At 42.7% G+C, this 23672-nt stretch overlaps 1 protein-coding gene and 1 long non-coding RNA gene across 7 annotated transcripts in view; both read right to left on the reverse strand.

Annotated features, from left to right (window-relative positions):
* LOC310890072 overlaps positions 1-12504 on the reverse strand; it is a 38960-nt gene extending 26456 nt beyond the window's left edge. The window contains exon 1 of the long non-coding RNA XR_014577002.1: positions 784-12504. This is a non-coding gene — a long non-coding RNA (uncharacterized lncRNA). The remainder of the gene's footprint in view (positions 1-783) is intronic.
* Positions 1-23200, reverse strand: part of RAI14 (retinoic acid induced 14) — an 86306-nt gene extending 63106 nt beyond the window's left edge. For 3 of the 6 annotated variants that reach the window (XM_083818529.1, XM_083818528.1, XM_083818524.1), the window contains exons 1-2: positions 22991-23199; positions 12511-12602 (exon numbers count right to left, since the gene is read on the reverse strand). In XM_083818529.1, the coding sequence (XP_083674655.1) occupies positions 12511-12546 (36 nt within the window). In that variant the 5' untranslated portion in view covers positions 12547-12602; positions 22991-23199. Of the gene's footprint in view, positions 1-12510; positions 12603-22721; positions 22960-22990 lie in introns of those variants that run through there. The other 3 variants (XM_083818527.1, XM_083818526.1, XM_083818525.1) reach the window with 3 other exon arrangements.
* Positions 23201-23672: the final 472 nt, after the last annotated feature.

The raw sequence follows: 23672 nt of genomic DNA on the forward strand, positions 1-23672 counted from the left end.
AGGAAGAAATATGTCATTAAATAATATCTATATACAATTTCTAGGTAACAGAGGGTTGGTTGTGTCATCCCCCCCAGCTTATAGACAGACAACACCTGAATCTCACTTTGCAGGAAACAGGCAACTTAGCATTTCAAGGATAAATTGTAAAGTGACTTGACCTTAACCTAAAGCAGGAGGGGAGGGGGGCAGATTATAAATCTATACTCCAGGTATGGAAAATCCTTTGTATGAATTGGAAAAAATACACCATGGCAGAACAATTACATTCTTATGCTACCAGAAGAAAAACACCAGTGACTGCCAAGTACATTTCAGCTACATCTTAACTTACTGAACTTGCCTTCCTGCACCCTAACGAACAGCTACCTAATGTTCTTCCATTTCATCTCATCAGGAAATCCCAGACTGGACTCGATGCCTTCCCTTCAAAAACACAGAACTGCTACCCAAAGCAGATATGGTGCATTTGGTGGTTACACATAGTGTGTAACAACTGAGCAAGCATCCATACTTCAAAAAATGAGGAAAATTATACCACGCACTACCCCAAAGTCCTAATCAATACAGCAGAATCTGATGATCACCCTTCAACAGACGTGAAGAAACTTACCTGCAGACATTTTCCCCACACGATGCTTATGTTTGCCACATCTCATTCGTTATGTCACGGTTCACCCAGCATTACACAAATGACTTCCAACTCAAACGATCCTCTAAGAAAAGCAGCTCTACTCATAAACAAAACAAAATTCAGCCTTCATCTAATTTCATGCATCTTACCATCATCTGAGTAAATGGAGATAGCTGACGTGCACCACCACAGCAAATGGTCAAGAAATCTTTGCTGTAACATTAATCTGAGCTGCCGGTCCTCACAAACACATGGATAACACAACCTCCTTCTCGAGAGCACAACATGCTAAATAACCAGCACAGCAATCCAGCTGAAGCGAGACCTGGCTTGCAAACAAGGAACCTACATTAAGAGCAACAAAACCAAAACACCCTGAGCAACTTCAAGTTTACCAGCAAACAACATATGCATTAAGAAGTGGTATTTGCTACTGCAAAAAGAGAGCTGCCCAACACCAAGCCTAGGACAGCTTTGTTGCTGTACAGCACTTTGCACGCAGAGCCCTGTTTGCAACACCTATTCCAACATAACTGCCAGGGTGCACACCTGCTGCTTGTTGTAATTGTCATCATGCACTGACACATGATGGGAGACAGTTGTGACAAGTCCAGCAAAAACAAAGAGCAACAGGCTGTTTGTACCAAAACAGGGACATAACTGGGTGGGCAAAAAGAAATTCACAAAAATGCCACCCTTAAGTATGCTTGTACTGTGCCATTAAGCACACTTAACACGTGCTCCAAGATAGCTGAAACTTGCAGCCTGCTCAAACAGTTATGTTGTACACAGTGTTCAGATGCCCTTAGTCCCAGACAGAAGGATTACAGAAAAATATCCAGCTTCCTCACCTGATAAACACACAGAATTAGTTTGGTCAACCCATCATACTACAAAGGCCTTTAAAACTCAGCCTCCAAATCAAGTGTACATTTACAGATTCAACAGCTTCTATGTATGTATTCACAAATCACTGTATTCAACCAAATCCCCTCTTCTCTCATTAAATGGGTTGTATTCAGAATTATAATTTCAAATTGGACTGCATTGCTACACAATGTTTTTCCCTGTTGTTAACTGCATGTTGACAAGAAGCAACTAAGGCAAAACAACAGAAGAGATGCACTTGCTTCTCCTCCCTGACCTACCGTATGGCTTAACGGTTAATTAGGTGCATGTACATGATTCAGTTTCTTCTAGATTGAGTATGTACCAACCCGTTTGCAACTGGTGCATGCGGTAAGATTTCCTGCAAGCAGTGCATTGACTAGCACTCCATGAGCTCACACAGTTGCTCACTTTTATCCCCCAGTTCACCCAAGTCTCAAGTGGTGCACTTCACTTAGACTTCTGACAAATCTATAAACTATAGATCTGAGATTCATGTTAGAAACACAAAGTCACTGAGGGGCTGACATTGTTCCTATCGAATGGAATTATTTCAGATCACAAGCAATCACCCCCTAAAGAAAACTAAAAAAAATAATTTAAAACAGACACCCAGACCCTATAAAGAAGCCACTACTGGATAACCCGTCAAACTAAGTATCCTCAACAGTCACGTGTATTTCTATCCTAGACTCAGAGGAAACCCAAGCCTCATGGAAGCCCTGCCATTTGCTTCCATGCAGTCAGCATTTTAGTTCTGGTTCTTGATTCAAAGCTCAGTCAAGCAGACTGAAGTCTTTCTCTAACTTCAAAGGGCATTGTTTCAGTCTCTGGATAAGCAGACAGGTTCCCAAAGTTTATGAGATTCCCAAGAGGTTTCCACCACACACAGCAAAGGAAGCAAAGATGAAAGAAAAGTACGCACCTGTGAGCAGAGCAGAATGAGCATGTCAGACACACATTTAAGTACTGGTAACCACATTATTTGCAAAGTTATGAAAACACCCTGGCTTCTGTCATCATCTGTACCATTCCAGTGTTCTGAACAGTTAACTGTATATTCCATCTGAGATATGCACGTGTAGCGTATCTAGGGAGTGAGACTCCTCAGACAGCTATACAGCAGTAAATTTAGCTTGAGTTCCAGATTGTTTTTGCCTCCCCAAATCCAAATAGCATCAAGTATCACTAGCGTTAGGTGCTACACATGAGCAGCACTGAAAGAGGTTCCTACCTCAAAATACTTGAGGGTAAAGTATAAAGTCCATGTAACACGCAAAATGTAGGAAGAGAATAGTACTGTTGTAAGAATACACAGAATATCCTGTTGGAAGGGGCCCACAAGGATCATGTCCAACTCCTGGCTCCACAAAGGACCACCCAAAAAAACAGACCATATGTCTGAGAGTGTTGTCCAAACGCTTCTTGAACTCTGGCAGGCTTGGTGCTGTGACCACGGCCCTGGGGAGCCTGTTCCAGTGCCTGACCAGCCTCTCACTGAAGACTTTTTTTCCTAATAATCAGCCTGAATACAAAATATGAATACAAGCCATGAATCAAAGAGATTAAGACATCCTGCAGCTGTAGTTAAAATTTGACATTCAACCACAATGGCTTTCACCAACACAGTCTACAGTGCTTTTAAAAGCTTAAGTCTACATAACTCTAGATGGTCTAGATCTAGAAACATGAAAAAGATAGCTCCTTAAATAGCTTTTCATGTGTCAGAATAACTACATGAGTCCAGGCAGCTTTACTACTAATAGTTGGACAAGGATACTATAGCTTTTCCTGAAGCTAACCCTTAAGCTTTTTTTCAGCAGCTGTGAAAAAAGTAGAGGTATCTTGTTCTAGACTTAAGAGAATTTTGTATCTTCTGTGAGGATCAGCATGATTGCAAGCTTCCTACATGGTATGCCAAGATACAAATCTTTATACAGAATCACAAAGTGGTCAAGTTTGGAAGATAATCTTCCCTGCTAAAAGAAGGGTCAACTAGAGTAGGTTGCTCAGAACTTTATAGAATCATGGAATGGTTTGGGTTGGAAGGAACCTTAAAAATCACCCAGCTCCAAACACCTGCTACAGGCAGGGACACCTCCCACCAGACCAGGTTGCCCAAAGCCCCATCCAGCCTGGCCTCAGAACGCTTCCAGGGATGGGGCATCCACAGCTTCTCTGGGCAGCCTGTTCCAATGCCTCACCACCCTATGCGTGAAGAATTTCTTCCTAATAACCAATCTATATCTACCCTCTTTTAGTCCAAAACCATTACTCCTTGTCCTATCACTACATTCTATGATAAAGAGTCCCTTCCCAGCTTTTCTGTAGGCCCTCTTTAGGTACTACAAGGCCTAAGGTCTCCCTGGAGCATACTCTTCTCCAGAATGAAGAACCCCAACAACCTTGCCCAGTCAGGTTTTGGCTAGTTATACGACCAAGTTACAGCCAAGTACGTAAGAATGACCACAAATTATTAGCTTTGCATCAATTCACAATTAAGTGATATATTTAAGAGTCTGTAGTATTTCAAAGTTCATTAAAGGAATATCATCTGTAAAAGAAAAAAAAAGTTGAGCAGTTGTTCATAGAACACCTTTGCCACTGAGCTATAGTACACATACATTGTAAGACAGACACTGTGGTACTATAGCATTTTCTCACAAGACAAAAGACAATTTCCTTTTAGCTTTCAACCTTATATTCATCCCAATTTTGTGTTTTCCCTCTACATAGGTCTGCAGTTTTTAAACACTCCCTTAATCACTACAGCTAACACAGAGTGGTGAAACACAAACATCAGCCATCAATCTCACATGACACAAAAAATCTTCAGCCCACAGAAGTCCTCTGCACAGCTGTGCTAAAAAAAAAAATGCAACTTCCTTATAACCACCACAATCAACCACAATACAGGAAGTCCTCTTCATCCCTATTCCCTCTACCTGTCTGCCCAAACCTTTGAGCAAAGAAGGCATCTTCAATGAGGTGCTGGCAGTCCAACTGTCTGAACTGTCCCTAATCACTACATGGTATTTCCTGGGAAGAATGCCATTCTCCTCTACACTTAAGCTTCATGGATCCTTCAGAACATGCATGTCTTGAAACTCAAGGAGATGCAAAAGTGTGGCAAGCCAGGGAACAGAAAAGGACTTAACATGTCTCTAATGCTAGACTCAGCTGAGCACTTGACTACAAGCAAGCAGAACAGCTCCTTGAAGAACAGGACCAAAAAAGGGTTGCTAAATAAGGCAAACAATACACGTGTTTCAGTTTGATAAACTTTTTTTTAACATTTGCTGTCTGCTTGTACCATTCTCAAAAGATAAGCATGGAATGAAAAGGCTCAAGTCTTGTCTCCAACAGAATAAGATGTATGGGTGTTTTATTGTTTAGTTAATACTACAGTGCCTATTCTCAGCAAATGTTTTTATACTTAGTAAAGACAAGAGACAACACTTCAGATGAAGACTAGACCACTCATTAAATCCCTTTAAATGAGTTTTAACTGACAGCTGGACAGATTTTTTTTGTTGTTCTTAAAAAAATCAGACTAGGCACAAATAGTGCCAAAAAGGAAGAGCAAGGATATAGTGTACCACAGTAAGAACGCACAGACAGCTAATTTATCATATTTTTTATTTATTTTACTTTACATTTAAATCTTACTAAAGATAAGCAAATAAATGAAAAAAATTACAATTGCTTTTTTGCAACTCTTCCAAACACAGGCCTTTGAACTTTTGTGCTTTGTTTAAAGGGACACAAAAGACATGTTTCTACACAACAAAAATTCCTTTCTTGTTACCAATATATTTAAAAATACTATCTTTTTCCCCAGTGTGTATATGCCAACTTGCTTTTCTTTTTCCTACCCACCCCCACTTCATGCTGCCTAGTTTTCGTACTTGATTTAGTCTTGAACTGTCAACAAACTGGCTAGTTTCACATTCTAATTCTTCTGCATTGATCTAATACAGTTTTGTAGACCACTGTCCCAACCACTACAGGGTTTAACTCTAAAACAGCTTTGTAAATGGGGGGAGGGTGTCCTTTTCATTTCTGCAAAGGTTTTACATGTTCTTTTTAATGAGGGATCACATGAGGATGGCATGTGCAGAACACAGATGCAATGTGTTTAGCTGGCCAAGCGCTGCTCAGGTTAGCAGGGCAGAGTAGCGTTTGAGGCCAGCTAGTGACTAACCAATGTTTCTGTTCATACAGCCTCCAATGTTCCTCCAGCTCCAAATGGGAGAACAAGTGAGGAGGCATCTGGGATAACGAAGTCAAGAGGCCTGGGCAGGCACTTGGGAAAAGGAGACACCTTTCCCTTTCCCCTTCCCCAACCTAAATTTACACAGGAGTCATCGTTATTGTGTCACTCTCAGCTGGTAAGAATATGACTCTACGGCCAGTAATAATGGGAGATATTGTTCCTCGTGTAACTTGGGGCACAAACATGGGTGGAGGTGGGAGTCAAAAGAAGTGCAGGAGCTATGTATCATGTCCTTAGCCAGCCCTGCAGGTTTGATCTGACAGTCTTTCAGCCCCAGAGCTTCTTCTGACTTCAATCACCAGATTTAACAGAGTTCCACTTGCCATGCAATGACATTGTGGGGCTAGCTGATCAGGGCTGCAGCTGTCCGTGATTGACCCAGTCTGTGGATGAACAATGCATACTTAGCAGACAAGGAACTAGCACCATAGCAATAACGAATTCGTAGCTCAACGACATTTTGTTACAGACTGACAAAGCACGGCTGGGAGCCCAACCAGGATGTTCTCTACTACACTCCCGACTATAATCCTGTTTTAGGAAATAACTACATGTTTGTTCAGAGTAATCCAACTCCAGCTCAGGTTCCTCTGCCATAATTTCAACCACCACAATACATTTCTCTTTTGATCTACTTCCCTTTCTTTCTGTCCCAACCACTTGGCGATGCTGCAGGTTGTTTCCAAAATGTGACGTGATGAGAACCTGCAAGTGACCCGTTTTCATGCGCTCTGCCAAAGCTAGGCACTTTCCCTTCCAGAGCTAGCAGATAGCAGGCATCCCACAAGGGCCCAGTTATTCCTTCACACAGAACAGGTACCAGCTTCAACATACCCAGCAGCTTCAACTGTCCCTGCAATCCCTTTCAGACCTTTCCTTTTTCCTTTCTGTTTTCCCCTACCCTTATCTCTAAGTCCTTGCTCACATGTTTTCTCCATTACATTTTCCTTCCATCACTAAAAGAGACGCTACATCACTTATGTGTCACTTTGGCCCCCTCATAGAGGGCTGAAATGCACAAGAATTAAAGTTCACATGAATAAAGTAATTTTCTTACTCTAAGTACGTTCCTGTTGTCAGTAATGTCGAAGAGACACTACGTGATGTCAAGATATTCACACTGAATTGACTGCAACAGGCAGCAAGTCCTACTCTATGGACTGTAAGACTCTGAATACATTTCACTTTTTTGCACAAACATGTAAGTTTTGCCTGGGAGAGCAGGCTGACTAGAGCAGAGTTGTACTCTGTCCAGAACTGGAGGCGTGACGCCAAACAGCTCCCATGCTGAAAATGCAGTGGAAGGTAAAATCCTCAACTCCAGACAGAGGGAGGCAGAAGCAGGAGCCATCACATTCGTTTCAAGAGAGAGGATAAATCCTCCTTTTCCAAGAGGAGGTGGAGGAGAACGTCCAATACATTCCAGAAAGTAAGTCTCCTCCTACACACTGTATAGTGGAATCCAAAGATCCAAAGACACTTACACACAACTTTCAGTAGTTCATTTTCTAAATAACCAGGGAGAGTGATCAGAAAACATTGCTATTCCATTTTATAGCCAGAGTGAATTTTGTATGCCTTTTTTGTAACAATTACCCTGGTAGAAAATAATATGTGTACACGGGGTGGATAGAGCAATTTTCAACAATCCCATGTTCCTTTTTAGGTCAATTGCAGTTTTCAGTGGACAAAAAAAAAAAAAAGGCTATTTAAAAGAGATTCTGCTTCATTATTTTTAAAGTTGCCCCACCCGCATTTTGTTCTCCCACACACTCACTCAGTCCAGAGCACATGGGAACACAGCAATTTCAGTGGAATGTATCCCAGCAATCTTTCAGTTCCAGACCCCCACACAGCATTTTATACTATAAAAACTGTTGAATAGGAACCTACTAGTTAGAACGTTGGGCATTAAAAAGAAGTGCCAAGCCTTAATTAGCATAGCCTCTAGGTTAAGACTGAGATATTTTATACTACAGCGTACCTAACGGCCTCATTACTTCAAGATTTATGGAACAATGACTACAACACAGGCCAAAAAGAAGAAATTTCCATACGAACTGAGAACTTTTCCTCCCTCATTTGATAGCAAAACAAATAGGCATTTCCAGAAATACCAGAAGTTTGAGCCGGCAATTAGCATTGGGAAATCCCAGCCTGTCTTGGCTCTGCTTCTGACAATAGTTACTTTTTCTGCTAAACTGCACAGTCAATTCTAAATTTTAAAGACACTGTAATATTTTAATTATTCAATATTGAAGGTATGCAGAAACAAATCCCAATCCTGATCTTCCACTTGCCCAGTCAACAGGGGCTATGTTGTCAAATCACAAGAAATGTTTATCAGCTGATCTTCAGTACTCACAGCAAACAGTCCTAAAACTTTTGAGTTATTTTCCCACTGATATAAGTCAGTGTGAAAAAAATCCAATCCATCACAACCTTCACATCCTTTTTCTAGAAGAATTATAAATACTGTTAAAAACAAATCACCTAACCAGGTCATCTAGCTTCCTATGATATCTTAGTATCAAAGAGCAAGATATGTAAATGTATGTAGGTGCCCACAAATTTGGATGAGCATCTTGTCATATTTAAGAAGCAGACAAAACATGTTTAGACAGGTTTGATATCTGTGTACATTTGAAAATCCACCCGGCCCTGATCTGCCTGTTTCAGATTCTAGACCCTTTTGAAGTCGGGCCACAAACTGACTAATTACTACAGAAAGCATTCAAATCTCAAATATTAACAACAATTAAGAGGCTCATTTAAACACCTGTAACACTGGTTTTAATTGGATTATTTCACATTCTACTCCAGACAGAAACACTGAAGAGCTTCTGAATTTATGGTTAAGGACACTTATTCTCCACCATATTTCCTACAGTCTATTCCTGCAGATAAAATTCCTACAGGCGGTCCATAAATAAATTCAAGCTCTGAAATGATAGCACCTAATATTAACACAACAACTTTTTTAAGTATCACATGTAACAGGTGCCTTGAAACAATTAAAATGGCTATCCATTGGTCTGCTTTTAGATGTTACCAACAGTAGATTTTGAGTTTGATAACGAGGAGCAAAGAAGTAAGGAAAGAAGTGAGAAAAAACAGCTCCCCAGGCAGAAAAAGAGCCTAGTTGCTTTGTCAAGACATATGTGCGATTTCTGTCATTTTGTCTACAGATACTTGAGTATGCACAACCACTACCTGCCTTCTAGTCTCAGTGTTTGCTCCCACCTATGCATCCTCTTCAGATTTCTAGACTACATACATCCTCCTGTAACTGTACATCACACTTTGACAATGCTTGTTTGTGACAGAGCTATAAATCTCACTCCTCCACTTCAAATACACATGTTCACATGGCAACAGTCACCCTAAGGAAGGATTTCACAGCAATTAAGTGTGTCAAGGGAAAAAAGATTCTCCAGTTAATGGAGCTGCCTGTGCACACAGACAGTGAATCGGGCAAAGGAGAGGGGAGCTGAGTAGCAAAAGCATAAAATGCAAAGCCACAAGAGGACTAATGCTCTTGTCTCTCAGCTGTGGACTACACCAATTCTGCTAAATATCAGAATTAGCAGCCTTTTACTCCTGTGTTCCTGCAACTCCTTTGCTGTCATTCTCAGCCCAGTGCTTTTTAGGCCAATAATCTGAAGGCGTGATCTGACAACACAGTTAAAACAAGCAAAGAAAGGGAAGTCCTGCTGCTCCTCCTCATTTCACCATTCCTCTCGGGGCTGACCACATAGAGAGACAAAGCAGGGAGTTAACCAACTAACCCAGCTAAAACTAACCCCACAATGTAATTTTCCATCACTTTAGGTTCCTGAACTGACTCACTGTTACCCTCAACAAGGTTCAAACATCCTTAAAAACAGAAGGGCAGAGATAAAAGAAGAAGGAGCAGGGCCATCTCTTTTGAAGCTGCAAGAGTGGTACAGAAGGGCAGAGATAAAAGAAGAAGGAGCAGGGCCATCTCTTTTGAAGCTGCAAGAGTGGTACAGACATGGCAGTAAAGCAAAGCCCCAGAGCAGGGAGACTTATACCTATGGCTAAGTATCTGCAGTTGTGCCCACTTTCAATTCAGCCATTCCAGAGCAGCCTAGAGAGGTTTAATATACCACTAAAGTTGCCTACCCGGTCTTAGCTTTAGCATACAGTTTTGTTATCAGACTTACTGCTAGAGAAGTGTTTGAGTAATTCCTGTCTCCCACGCATACCTTAAAGACTTATTCCTACTCCTCCCCTCTTCCTACATTTTTTTTATGCTAACAATGAGGCTAAAAAGAGAGGTACCATTCCCTACCCCAAAACACCTCCAGTTCTACAGAATAAGACATTAAAGATTTCCTCCAGAATGCAGTACAGGGTAGGCAGAATGAGAGGGAAAAAAAAAAAAGAGTCCCTCTATCCCTGCTGACTTTCCTCTTATCCCCATCCTGAAAGCAGTTACCACATTTTATATAAATTGAGATACAAATAAGACTAATTCCAATTAAAACCACCTCCTTGTCCTCCTCCCAAATTATAGCTAAGGGCAGCTTCTAGAAACTAAAGAAAAGAAAGATAATTTTCCTTGCTTATCATGCACAAAATACAGAACAGCTCCTGTTGGCTGTTTTGAATTATGCCCTTAAGGTTTGGCTTCAACACTGAGGAAACAAGACTGTCTTGAGTTTAGACTGCTGTGCTTGTAGAGCTACATATCTAAACATTAGGTATCTTAAAAATCCTTTGTGGTCAACTTTGCAAGTTTGTTTCCAGCCAGTAGACAGCAGTAGTATCAAAACAGCAATTACTTTCAGACCTCCTTTGGTTTTGGGGAGAGGTATGAGTGAGCTGTCAAGGCCAGGCGAGTAAGAAGTGAACCAGTGGAATTTATAACAGTGGGTGGACTAGCTACAGCAAGATCTAGTTGCATCACGCATGTCACTTAGCCTTTGCTCTAGAGCAGCGGCCCAGCCAACAAGCATAAAAGTGTGAATGAAGTCATCCTAACACACAGGCACACCTAACTTCCATTAATACCAAGTGTGTTCATGCTTTAGCCAAGGGACTCCTCTCATTACTCAAGCAGATGCCTAAAGGAAGTTTTACTGGTGTAGGTCAACTCGAACAGCAACTACTGCTACTCTTTGCATCAGTGGTGGCAATTTCTGACCACCAAGTAAGCAACTGAAGACCGAGAGGCATATGGAGTTAGATAACCGTGCCACTGGCCAACGTGTCCTGGTGAACAGCTAAAGCCCAGTATCTCTTAAACAGTTTAAAGTGTTTCACTCTGCTCACAAAGGTTGGTTGACATATTTAGCTTGGTTATAGAGTTTAGCAAGGCCTCTTGCTAAAACGAAGGGGTAGAACAACCACCAGAACTGTTGCTACAGTGCCAGCACAGCAGCTGCCCGCACCAGATGCTAACCAGCAGCTCAGAAACTTTGTATGCTCTAATCAGCACATCCACAGATCATGGCACAACGTCTCTTCCTTCCTTCCAGCTACTGAAGCTCATTACAAGCTGAGACCACTAGACTACAGAGATCACTCTAACTCTGTACCACAGACCATCTTTACATCAAAGTGCAGCTTGTACTGCTCCCAAGTGCAGTGTGTGATGAATATCAAAACTTCTAAAGAAGCTTTACTTTCAAATCTAATGTATATTCATCAAACTTGGCTGCTCTAAGATCCTGTGGGAATCTGGCAACAACAAACAACACCGCATCGTTTCTCTCAAAGCAGCACGCAAGTTGCAGAAGGATGAAACATCACATTCTTTGTAGATCATGGAGTTTTTTTTGTTGTTTGGTTGGTTTTTGTTTGTTTTTGTTTGGTTGGTTGGTTTTTTAAATTCCACACAAAATCAGGAAAGTCAATTAAATCCAAAGTCACCTACATCACTGACTGCTCACTGCACTATCACATGAGCATCAACATTAGTGCATAGCAAGAAGCTGGAATGAGTAGCAGTAGGAAGAGGAAGAGAAGGACAGGACCAGACTACAGCAGTCCCACTGCTCCAAGGGAAGTACACTTGCTGTACAATTTCAGGATTGGGTCCCCCCAGTACTACCATTAGCAAGAGACAACATGTAAAATGCGGGATTGTGTCTCTCTAAATGCAGCTGTGAAGAGCGTCCTGTAGGACCTCCGTATTTATGCCTCCTGTCCTCACTGATCAAGCCTTGTATCCACCTCTCCTGTCATGCTGGAATTGATAAGCCACATCTTGCCCTAACTGTACAGCTGGTTCCTGTATTCTTGCTGACAAAGAAACCCCGACACAGGCTGGGGAGACCTTTTGTTAAGTGCTGAAACACCACACTGATAAGAATGATGATATGTTTAGACAGAAATGTGATTGGGCAGTAAAGTCTTTACTAGGCGTAATCCTGTACCTGGAACCAAGTTTCAGTCTGGGCACCAGCACAATCCAACAGAAGTTCTGCAGACCCTATATGTACATGTTTGATTCAGTTATTCCAAAAAGGGAGCAAGGTAGTGAAATACCATTACTTTGCATAACAGAGACTTGCACTCCAAAATAGAAACAGCCTACTACATGCTGTACTCAGCTGTTGCCTTTGTGCTTGGAAAAAAAGCTGTTATTCTCTGTAATTCATTAACCTACAACCTTATCAAGGTGGGAGTGAAGAACTTGTTTCCAGCATGGAAACCAGCAATCAAACCGAGCAGAAATACTTACGTCACTCTTCCTGAACTTTGCTTTTAAGCTCTTCATGCTGATCACATTCAACCTTCCAAATCTTTGAGGAGTTTTTTATCCTTCTTCAATATCTAAACAAACAGAAAAAAAAAGAGAGAAATAAGATTCCAACTTGATACCTTTCAGTTCATTGGCAGACAAGTCTGAATTCAATTTGCATACGTATATCACCCTTTGAGGGTTTAGCCCTCAAGCTCTAAAAAAGATTAACAGCCAGCTAAGAGAAGTGTTCTGTACTTCCAAACTTGAAAGCAAGCCTAAGTCTGATCACAGAAGAACAGAGGAGGCCTTTGCCAAAAACTCAAATGTACATCACATTATTACTTCCTACCTATCACTATAAGTACATCACTCACACATTCATACACGTAGCACCTCTCTCCCCCCACAACCAATTTTAACATTAGTGTCAAGGCAGCCATTTGTGAAGAAGAAAAAGCAGAAAGATATATGTACAGTCATTCAATTAAAACCTCACTATCCTACAATTGCAGGTCTGTACTGGGTAGACAAAGTACTACCTGCAAAAATTTAACCACTAACCAATTCAGAAGTACACCAAAACCATGCGTGACACATACTAGTTAGGTCAATGCAACGTAGCAGGTAGAACCATCTAAGCAAGAGGGGTCATCACTGGAAGAACTGTTTCATACTTTTCCCCAAAAGAAATTGTATGTTTATTCTTGCAATCATAGCTATTTTTAATTTGACAATGCGCTATCAATTACAAACAGTCATATTCCCCTTTCCTCTCTTTCAAATGAAGAAAAGCAGCAGTAACACAAACATATACATCCAGCATTACAGACAAGTTGCAAACTTTTACAGGGAAATGGGGAAATAGCATCTAGAGCAAAGTTTCCTACAGCAAGTTACAATATACAACAATCCAAGATAAATGTAAATGGGGAAAACATAATAAAGTAGCATGGTGATGTGTTTATTCATATACAACAGTAGAAAAACTTAATGAAACAACTTGTGGACTGGACAAAGCCACCTGTACAAAAAATTTTCCAGCTTTCTTGTTCTACAGTGTGCTCAGTGGAATAGCCCACACACCCCATCTACATAGTTTAGCTGTTCTACAAATTCCTGCTGAAAGAAAAGTTTAAAGTGAAGGGTGTTCAGCTGTATAAACTTCCTCCCTCCACCATGGAAAAAAGAAAAAAAAAAGGAGAAAAATACTATGAGTCTAGCCAAATAAATAACTGAAAAGAAGACTGAAACATAAATTCAAACAGGTCATGGTGGGTCACTAATGTTTTGCATCACTCTTCAGAAACAGCAGATTACAGTTTGATTGGCAAAGTAAGATTCAATTATTCCATAAGAGAAAGTCCCTTATTATTATGAAGAAGGTTGCTACATTCTATGATTCCTCTACTATGAGCGAGTTTCAAGATGTAACTATGCAGTACGCTCCTTATAGAGTATATAAAAACGCTCCCACAGAACAGAACATGGAGCACCATTCAGGAAGAGGAATTAGCACTAAGTAAACATGTCACTTTGTTCAAACCCATATTTAATTGGCAGCCATTTACGACACACACAAGTACATTTCTTTAAAAAAAAAATAAAACAAACAAAAAAAATCCCATACACTGCAGATACACAAATACATTTCCCACAGACCTCCAACAGGTAATTTGGATGGGATAATTCTGTAGGCTGTTAAAATATCATTAACTCTAATTATATGACTCTAATTAAATAATCATCCTAAAGTCATGTCAGATTCCTGACTGCTTCCACATAATACAAACATTAGGTTTTACTCTAAGTTCTTGCTGTTCGTCTCAAGGTACGGGACGACGGAGAATGAGATTGTGGCATTGTGTTTAAATCTTTATCGTGCAAGGGGGAAAACAACTGCAGAAGCTTTTCACTCCCTGCCTTAAGTGACAATTTCTTAGCTTTCTCCTGGGCTGAATGAACTAAAAAATTGGAAGCTCTGAAAAAGCAAAAAGAAAGAATTATTTTAGATTGCTCTGATAGAAGCATAACGCTTTATTTCTGCTACACCTATTCAAACTTTCAAGGAAGTGTGAAACTGCAGAACAGCTGTCATAACCTGCAGTGGAAATGAGCCTGAACCTCAGCAAGAGCCCAATAATCTCTTAACTCATTCTCTAGCAACACCAAGGATAACGAGCCTTGCAAAGACCAGAAATGCCACAGTACAGAGAAGACAAATGCCATTATATTTATCTAGCCTTCTTTACATACCACACCAGCAAAAGTTTTTTGGGGAAGAAAGATTTAAAAGAACTTTAAGCTCAGAAACATCACACAGTATCCTACATAATCCAAGTTTAACAGGTCTTTTTAGAATTAGAAGTTAAACAAAAAGGTATTCAGTTTAAATAGCCTATTTATTAAGGTAAAAACAAAGTTTTTGCATGGGGAATTAAAAACATGAAGTCTTTCCTCACAGACAGATTGCCAAAGAATTGCCTGCTATAGGTCATCTTTCCCCTTCCCACCCCCTACAGCATTTTTGGCTCCCACAAACGAAATATTTGTTATAGCTCCCATGGAAATGAAGTACTGAAGTACAGAGCTATGGGAAAGACGGCAAATCCTTGTAGGTATACGCACGGAAGAGCTGCAAAGCTGAACTCTCTTCTGCAAGGAACCTGTAGCAGTCTAACAAGCTTTGCAAGCACTCCCAGTATGTTACTTTTCCCAGTTTCAGGAAGGAAGAAGGGAGGTGAGCTGTGTTTCTGCTAGAAGCCAGCTTATTTTTTCCCACAGGATACTTCACTTCTTGCGTAAGTGCATTTTATACATTAAATTTGAAACTTAAATCCACAGCATAATTAAAAAAGCATGCACAAGCACACAAAAACAGCATTCCTAAGTTTAGTGTGTGTCACATCTGTATTTTTTCCATAAAAGATAGTTAAACACAAACATTAAGATTACAGCTCATGTATCATAATGCCCATAATCCCTCAGCTGTAGAGATAAAAACCCATGAAGCAGTGAGGGCTGTCTTTTCTTGGCACAGTTTAAAGGAGGAAGTCACCTCTCAAAGGGTGTAATTATTGGAACTGATGCAAAAAGAGGTCAACATTCTGATTCAGCAGAGCTTTATGACAACTGCTCATTTGCCAGAGGGGGGATAAAGGAAGCACCTTTAATAAACTCCTGTTTTACAAGACAGGAAACGACAACTAGAAATTCACTATGGAGAATCAAGACACTTCAAAACTATTTCTGCAATGAATCACAGGTATTAACAAGAAGCAAGTTCTACCTATGGCTGCATTTCTCCCCTTTCAAAACAAATGTGGTAATAAATCCTCAGGGCTGTCATTTTGTAGCTGCAGCAAGTTTTGCAGTAGAGAATTGCTTAACTCCAGAGATTCTCAACAGCTAATGCTGATCACATGTTTTTAAACATTATCTCCAAAATGAAATATCTGGTCCTCTATCTCATCTTCCTTTAGCTTAATATTAATAGCTTTCAGGAAGACAAGCCACAGAAAACATCTTAAAGTCGGCGGTAAACCTATCTAGTTAAAAACAAGAGACATTGAAGTGGCAGTAATCTTCAGCCTCAATAATTTCATTAAAACTGTGTCTTAAAAGACAATAGACTCTTTGGGTTTAAATGTAGGAAGCAGATTAAGATAATCTCCCCTACTGATTCCCAGTAAGATTTGGGCAAGCCACAGTAAACAACCATACTGACATTTTTTTCCCTCTTTCACTAGTTCACAGCAAAACCAGAGCAGGGCCTTTCCTGCTCCTTGAATGGCCAAAGATCCACTGAGGCAACAGTAAAACAGCCTTAGGATATTCAATGCATACTGTTCATGGCAATGACTGCTACCCTTTAATAATTGGCACATGCTGAATTTGATTAATTTTAGGTGTCAAAAGTCCTGCATCTCTTTCAGAACATAATGAGAAGCTTCCATGTCAGGCAATGCTATTTTAAAGCAAAGCATCATTTATAATGTGAACTAATTTCCCGTTCCACTCCCCAAAATATCATATTTTTTCCCCACCATATTAGGCTACAGAAAAGAACTGGAGACTCCATGCAAGGTTGAAGAAGGAGAAACCAACATATATGAAAAAAATGGTCCTGAAGAGTACCATTGCTGCTGTACATTCACATCTCCTTTGTGTGAATATACCTCCTCTCTCAGGGGAAAATAAGAGGTCTCAGAAGTCACTTCTACCTTGCACTCCAGCACCTCAACATCATTTATTCTCTGGATGATCATCATCTTTCCAAACCACAAGCCCTGCTCTGACCCAGTAGAACAAGCCTTTGCGGCAGCCAGCTCTGCATGGCCGCCAGAGGCATCCACAGCACTAGCTTTTCTTCTGCTGCCCCCCTTCAGTACCCAACCCATCAAGTGCTTCACATGCTTCAGCTACCCTGACCTACAAACCAATACTGAGAACATGCCCAAAAACAAGCTTCTCCTTAGTACTGCCAAAGCCCGCTGCACCACCTGGAGGCATTAGCCACTACCCAGCCTCTTCAGTTTGCACATGACTGCAGGCAAGTCCATATTGTGCTACAAATATCCTCCCAGCACTTCATCTTGGACTACCTTCTCATTTCCATCCCGCTGAGCATATTCCTCTCTCTACTGCTCAGGCCAAAGCAGGGAAGCATGTACAATCTGACCAAAAGCAATGGGAACATTTCCCCGCTCTTTATCAGCACAAGTCAGTTTTTCCATCTTGAGTAACCCGTCCTCCTCTTCCTCCTCCTATCATAAGGAAAGTCAAATGGAACTTAGTGTCACCTATAAAGACAAATAATTCTTGGCTTGGCTAATCTATTATTACTTACCAACGAAAACACACTGAAAAATGCACTGAGAAGCCCAAGTACTATACAAGAATGGGAGTGATTTATATACAGTTAATCCCACTCCAAACAGAATCAGACATCAGAGATAGCAAGGGCCTTGAGTAACTTAGTACTATCCCTCTATCTGTTCACAAATCACTGGCAAAGATGTGCTGAACTGTACAAATTTAAGCATTTGAGCCCAGAAGTTATGGCTCCATAGATATTGCAGCACTAACAAATGCAGTTATTGCTCCTCCCTCCAGAATGCTTTGAATCAGCTTTCTACTCTTACATGTCCTTCTGATACTCAAAATTTGCAAATATTTTACTTCATTTCTGATGTATTCAGCTGAAGCAATATCAGCCTCTGGGGATGTAGCACAACAAATAGAATTGTTACAGTGTGTCCAGAGGAGGACCACAAAGATAATCAAGGGACTGGAGAACCTCTCCTACGAAGAAAGGCTGAGAGAGATGGGGATGCTCAGCCTACACAAGAGAAGGCCCCAGGGTGACCTCATTGCAACCCTTCAGTACTTGAAGGGGACTTACAAAAAAGATGGAAAAAGCGACTCTTTGCTCAAGCAGATAATGACAGGATGAGAGGGAATGGTTTTAAACTAAAAGAGGAGAGATGTAGGCCAGAGGTCAGGAGGAAATTCTTCACTCAGAGGGTGGTGAGGCACTGGAACAGGTTGCCCATAGAGGTTGTGGATGCCCCATCCCTGGAGGTGTTTAAGACCAGGTTAGATGAGGCCCTGAACAATCTGATCTAGTGGGTGGTGTCCCTGCCCATGGCAGGGGTGTTGGAACGAGATGGTCTTTGAGGTCCCTTCCAACCCAAGCCATTCTATGATTCCATGAATAAAAACCAATGCACAACGGTTAATGTGGGGATATGTGCAATTTGTTAAACAGCGTTTTATCCTAGTTCTAGATGACTAGGAGAAAGTTCGAATCAATAAGGCCTTATACATAGTGAGTTACACAGGAGATTAGAGAAAAATCATCAAAATGTGACATTGCTCTGATTTGTTTACTTGACATATTAGACAGCACTCCAGGCAAAATCCTTGCTCAAGAGAAGTCCAAGCAAATTTGTCATTCGCTCATTACACTACAACTTTACTCTGTACTTACTCCAATTCTTTTGTCTTGAAGTATCTGTCAACACACATACTCACAGTAAGAGACAAGATTTGCTGCATGAGCTGGCACATACTGCTATCTTTCTCTGCTTTCATTTTCCCCACCTCTAAAACAAAAAGCCCACCCTCTACCTTGTGTGCTGCTCCATTTTAAGAGAATATTCTCTGGGTTTATTGTACACAAGATAACGTTGCAGTCCTGACAACTTTTCCCATGTTCAATGCTTAGTCCAACAAGGCTAGACTGGAACTGAAGCATAAGGCTACAAACAGAAATAGAGAAAAATGATGCAGAGTTCCACTTGTTAAATGCCAGTTATTTAAATGAGAAACCCACGTGGATAACAACAGCTAGCACTTGTTTATACTTACTGCCTTCCTAGCATTCTGTATCAATCACTCAACTAAGTGCTGTTCAGAATCAGCAAACAATGAGAATCTGCACAGATGCAACCTTAAACCTAAAAACAGCCAACTTCATCAATGTATAAATGAATATTCCGAAATAGCATCAATGCAGAACAGGCTCCTACTGGGCAGGAGCTGGGAAGACTGGAACATCAATTTAACACCTGCCAAGCCCCACTCCTATAAACTCTGCCCTTAAATTTTTTTTTGAAAGGCCTCAGAAGAATATCCTACTGAAAACTTTCCTAATACAAAAATGTTCAGAGATGGTGCTAATAACAACTCTCCTATTCCCCTCACAAGTTTTTGGGTAGGGAAAATATTTTAGTTGATGAAAGTGCAGAACATTTTTAAACGTTACCTGAAAAAAAGAGTTGGGTGTGTTTAGAAATCAAAAATTAAGTACATCCACACGTCAAAAAACATATTAGAAATTCAGATTTTTTCTATTCTGGAAGACTACCAATGCTATAAACAAGCAGAAGATCAGCACCTACATCTTAGTGATAATCAAGTGAGTTTTATCTGATTTCATTTTGGCTGGTGAAACTTTCATTCAATAGTAGCAGCACTGCTAGACAAGTATTGGAGGAGATGCAGTGTGCAGGATACTCTCCCAGGTTTCAGAGACCTGTGAATCTCTAGAACCTCCTTAGAGTTACCCTGGTAGGAACTCAGACAAGTCCTTGCAAACAAGGTTCTCAAAAAGCACTTGAGTGCCAAACTACCCAGAGACTTTTCAGGCTGTACCAATGTTGCTGGAATCAGATGTAGGCCATTGTTTCTGCATGCCCATCTGCAATAGCCCACCATCACTCCCTGACACTCAGCAGTTATAAGGAAAGAAGTGGAAAGGTCTCACCTCCTTCTAAAGTCCTGCAGAGTCATAGACAGACACAGAAGATCTTTTTCTTTGTAGTGACTGGATAAACTTTGCTCTCGCCTACAGGTTCAGGTGGAAAACAAACGCAAAAACCCTCCACACATCCTGTTCTACAGAATTTTGAATATAAGCAATGGCTTCCAGGCATAAAACCAAAAAAAGGAAACCATGGCAGCTTTAGAAAGTATGTGTAAGTTATTAGAGCATTCATCTAAAATGCAAGACCTGCTCTATAGAGGAAGGATTTGAGTGAAGATCTAACACTGCCCAGGCAAATGCACTAACCATCAGGGTGCTGGCTCTCCCCTCCAGAAGTGGTCACACCAACTAGCACAGGGCCACCAAGATGACAAAGGGACTGCAGCACCTCTTTCTTCTCTGAGGAGAGGCTGAGAGAGGTGGGACTGCTCAGCCTGGAGAAGAGGGGGCTCAGGTGGGATCTCACTGATGTGGAGGGTACCTGAGGGGAGGGTGCAAAGGGGATGGAGCCAAGCTGTTTTCAGTGGTGCTCAGTGCCAGGACAAGAGGCAATGGACACAAACTGGCGCACAGAAGGTTCACAGAAGGTGAGCATCAGGAAGCACTTCTGTGCTGTGTGGGTGATGGAGTGCTGTGACATGTGGCCCAGAGAGGCTGTGGGGCCTCTCGCCCTGGAGATCTTCAAAAGCTGCCTGGACACAGTCCCGGGCATCCTACTCTGAGTTGGACCAGATGGACCCAGGGGCACCTTCCAACCAACTGTTGGTTGATTCTGTGACCGACACCATCACCTCCAGGCATTACTGGACATCGTGGTCTGGATCTCAACATGAGGAAAAGATGCTTTCTTTCACTGCTGGGTACTTCTGCTCCAGCATTCCTCTGCAGGTGCAGAGGATTAGATTTTTATTAGATTTATTAGATTATTTTATTAGATTTTTACCTTAAGTACCAGTGGAGATCTTCAGTTGCTTTCACGCTTTACCAGCCTCACATTTGTCAGTGTGACACTGTCAAGCTTTGCTATAACATATTACCTGAATCGCAGCTATTTGCGCTCTCTCTTCTACACCCTAAAACTGCGTTATTAGGTGACCCTCAAAACATGAGGAGCAGCAAGACTGACGACTCCATAAACAGTCCCCAAGCTACCTTGCATGCAGAGCTATCACCTGCACACATGCATTCACAGGCACCTAGACAGCAACCCCATGGAACAAGTTAGAGGGACTCGGCTTCCCAGACATGCGGGAAGTACGGGTATTCAAACCCACAACCCCAAAAGATGTGACGGACTGCTCTGCTCCCACCTACCACCCAGCTAATGGAAGCTGCCTGAGATTTTCGGTAGTCTGCTATTTCTGCCACTAAGCAAGGCACCAAGCCTTGAATTGATTTGTTCTAATTTTGCTTGTTTTTCCTCTATAGCTATTTCAAGTATTATCCCTACGCAAAAAGAACCAGCCCACAAGCAGCTCTCAAAAGGCATGTGATTAGGGTATTGTTGCAGTAGGATTTACAAATTGCCAACGTCTCACACAAGAAGTTAGCTTTCATGGTCTCCTGGCACTGCTTCCCCATTAAGAAAGGCATAAACTCCTTATTAGAGAGGGGGGAAAGAACAGCAACGTAACAGGGAGCGTACAAAATAAAAACAAAGATGAGGCAAGTGAGTAAACCCTCCTGTGAAATGCTTACATCCCTTTGAGAGACCAGCAGCCTCGTCTCTTCTTCACTTGATGCGATCCATTTCTTGGTTCAGGGAAGGAGAGGGGAGGAGATAGCGCTTTACTGCTTCGCTAGCAGATGTGCTCTTGGAAGAGGGAAGAGAATAGCACAGAGCCAATATTTTTAGAGATTGGAGGGATGGACATCTGCTACTGCATAGTGACTTATTGGCACTGAGCTTGGCCTGAACTCAAGAGAATCCTGAGCTCATATCCAGCCTCTTTCTACTCAAATGCTCTTTTACTCTGGTTCATACGGCTCTTATGCAATTCTTCTATTAGTAAATAAAATCCCATTGACAGCTTTCCATGAGTGTCCCACGAAAAGAGCCAAGCAGGTCATTGACAGATATTTACTAGCTTCATTTACTCCTAGTTAATCTGGGACATCAGACGGCCCTTCTAAGATGACATATGCATATTTTTTGGCATTCCATTTATTTTTTTAACTTGAAATAAAACACTCTAATCTTAAACTTGCTGGCATACACGGAAAAAAAAAATATCAGCTTCTGCAGAAGTAGCACTCACTCCAGCTAGGCTGCGTTTCACATCAGCTCTGTAAGGAGTGTGCTCACGCTCCCTCCAGAAATAAACAGGGGAATGTGCTAAGATCCCGCAGCGCTGATAAAGCGGGATGTCGCCGGACTTTTCACGGTCTCAGGAAAACTTAAGGCTGTCACAAGAAGCCATGGCAGCCTGCGGAAGGCTTTGCCTGCCAAGCGCCGTGCAGGGGAACGGCAGACCTTTTGGTGCTGCTGAGACTTAGAAGAGCAGGGCTCTGCTTAAACTTGACGCGACCCCTCGCGCAGCCTGCCTGCGTTTTAATTACATTTAATTATTGTTATTTCGGAGCAGACACAGGGACCCCCACCCCCCACGACCTCCTTGAGCACCCGCCGCCACCCGAGCGCGGACCCCGGTGGGGAGGGAAGCGGTGCCAGGGGACCCCGGGGGCTCCGGTAACATTAAAAAAAATAATAATAATCATAAAAAATAAATAAAATTAAAGCCCCTGGGGGAAACCACCCGGCGCAGGAGCCGCCACAAGCCCGTTCCCGGGGCCACCGCTTTGTTCCACCGAGGGGACCCGCGCAGACGACGCTGGCAAGCAGCTGTCACCCCTGCCAGCCCCCAGGAAACACAGAAACACACAAATACATATAATTTATATTAAAAAAATACAACGGCACAGCCCAGCGGCGGCGACTCACGGGCTGCTCCCCGCACCGTGCAAACGGGGCTCTCCGGCAGCAACGGGGGCGAGAAGGGAGAAGTTTCCTCCTGTTGCGCCGAGCTGGCGGCTTCTCCCCTCCGGAGCAGCTCCGGAGCAGCTCCTTCCCTGCGTCCTTCCTCCTCCTCCTCCTCCGCCGGCGGCGGCAGCAGCAGCCCCCGGGCGGCGGGGGCAGGTGGGCGCCGCACACAAAGCCCCGATTCACGCCGTGCGGGCGTGCGCTCCCCCCCTCCTCCGAGCCACGCTCACCGCATGGAGCCGCAGCAGCAGCCGCCTCCCGCTCCGGACCGGTCCCGCTCCGGCTCCGCTCCGGTCCCGCTCCGGTCCCGCTCCGGTTCCCGGCGCTGCGAAGGGCGGAGCGGCGCCGCCGCGCGCCCCGGGACACTCGCGCGCGCGTCACGTGGCGGCGGCGCGCGGAGCCCGCCCGGCCGCTGCGCGGCAGCGCCCCCGCGACCGTTAGCGCTGAGGAGAGGGCTGAGGGGGGCGGCGGGAGGGGCCGCGCGCTGCCGTGCCCGCCGCCCCCCTTCCCCTCCCCGCCCCGTCCCTGGAATTAACCTTTCTCTGGGCTTAGAAAATGACAAGTGGGCTCGGTAGCTGAGCCAAGGTAGCGATTCGCTGGATGTGCTCCAAAAAGTAGCTTTCCTCCTCTCAAAGCTGTGCCTCGTCCGATGGCAAGCCACTGTCCCACCTCCGTATCTCACCACAAATATTGCGGTTGCCTTCTAGACCCTGTGGAATTAAGTCTGGACACTGTCAACAAATTCACCTCTTACATTGGTGAGCCTTCACCTACTGTCCCGCCACAAGAGTCCACCGTCAGCCAAATTCCCACCTCATCTCATTGGAAAAGCCCATCAGCTAGTCCCACTCACCACAACCACGTTCCCCACCTCAGAAGGTCCCCTATAATCTCTTAATCTTTTCTGTTCCC

The sequence above is a fragment of the Anser anser genome, assembly GCF_964211835.1.
Source record: "Anser anser genome assembly, chromosome: Z".
Taxonomy (NCBI): Eukaryota; Metazoa; Chordata; class Aves; order Anseriformes; family Anatidae; genus Anser; species Anser anser.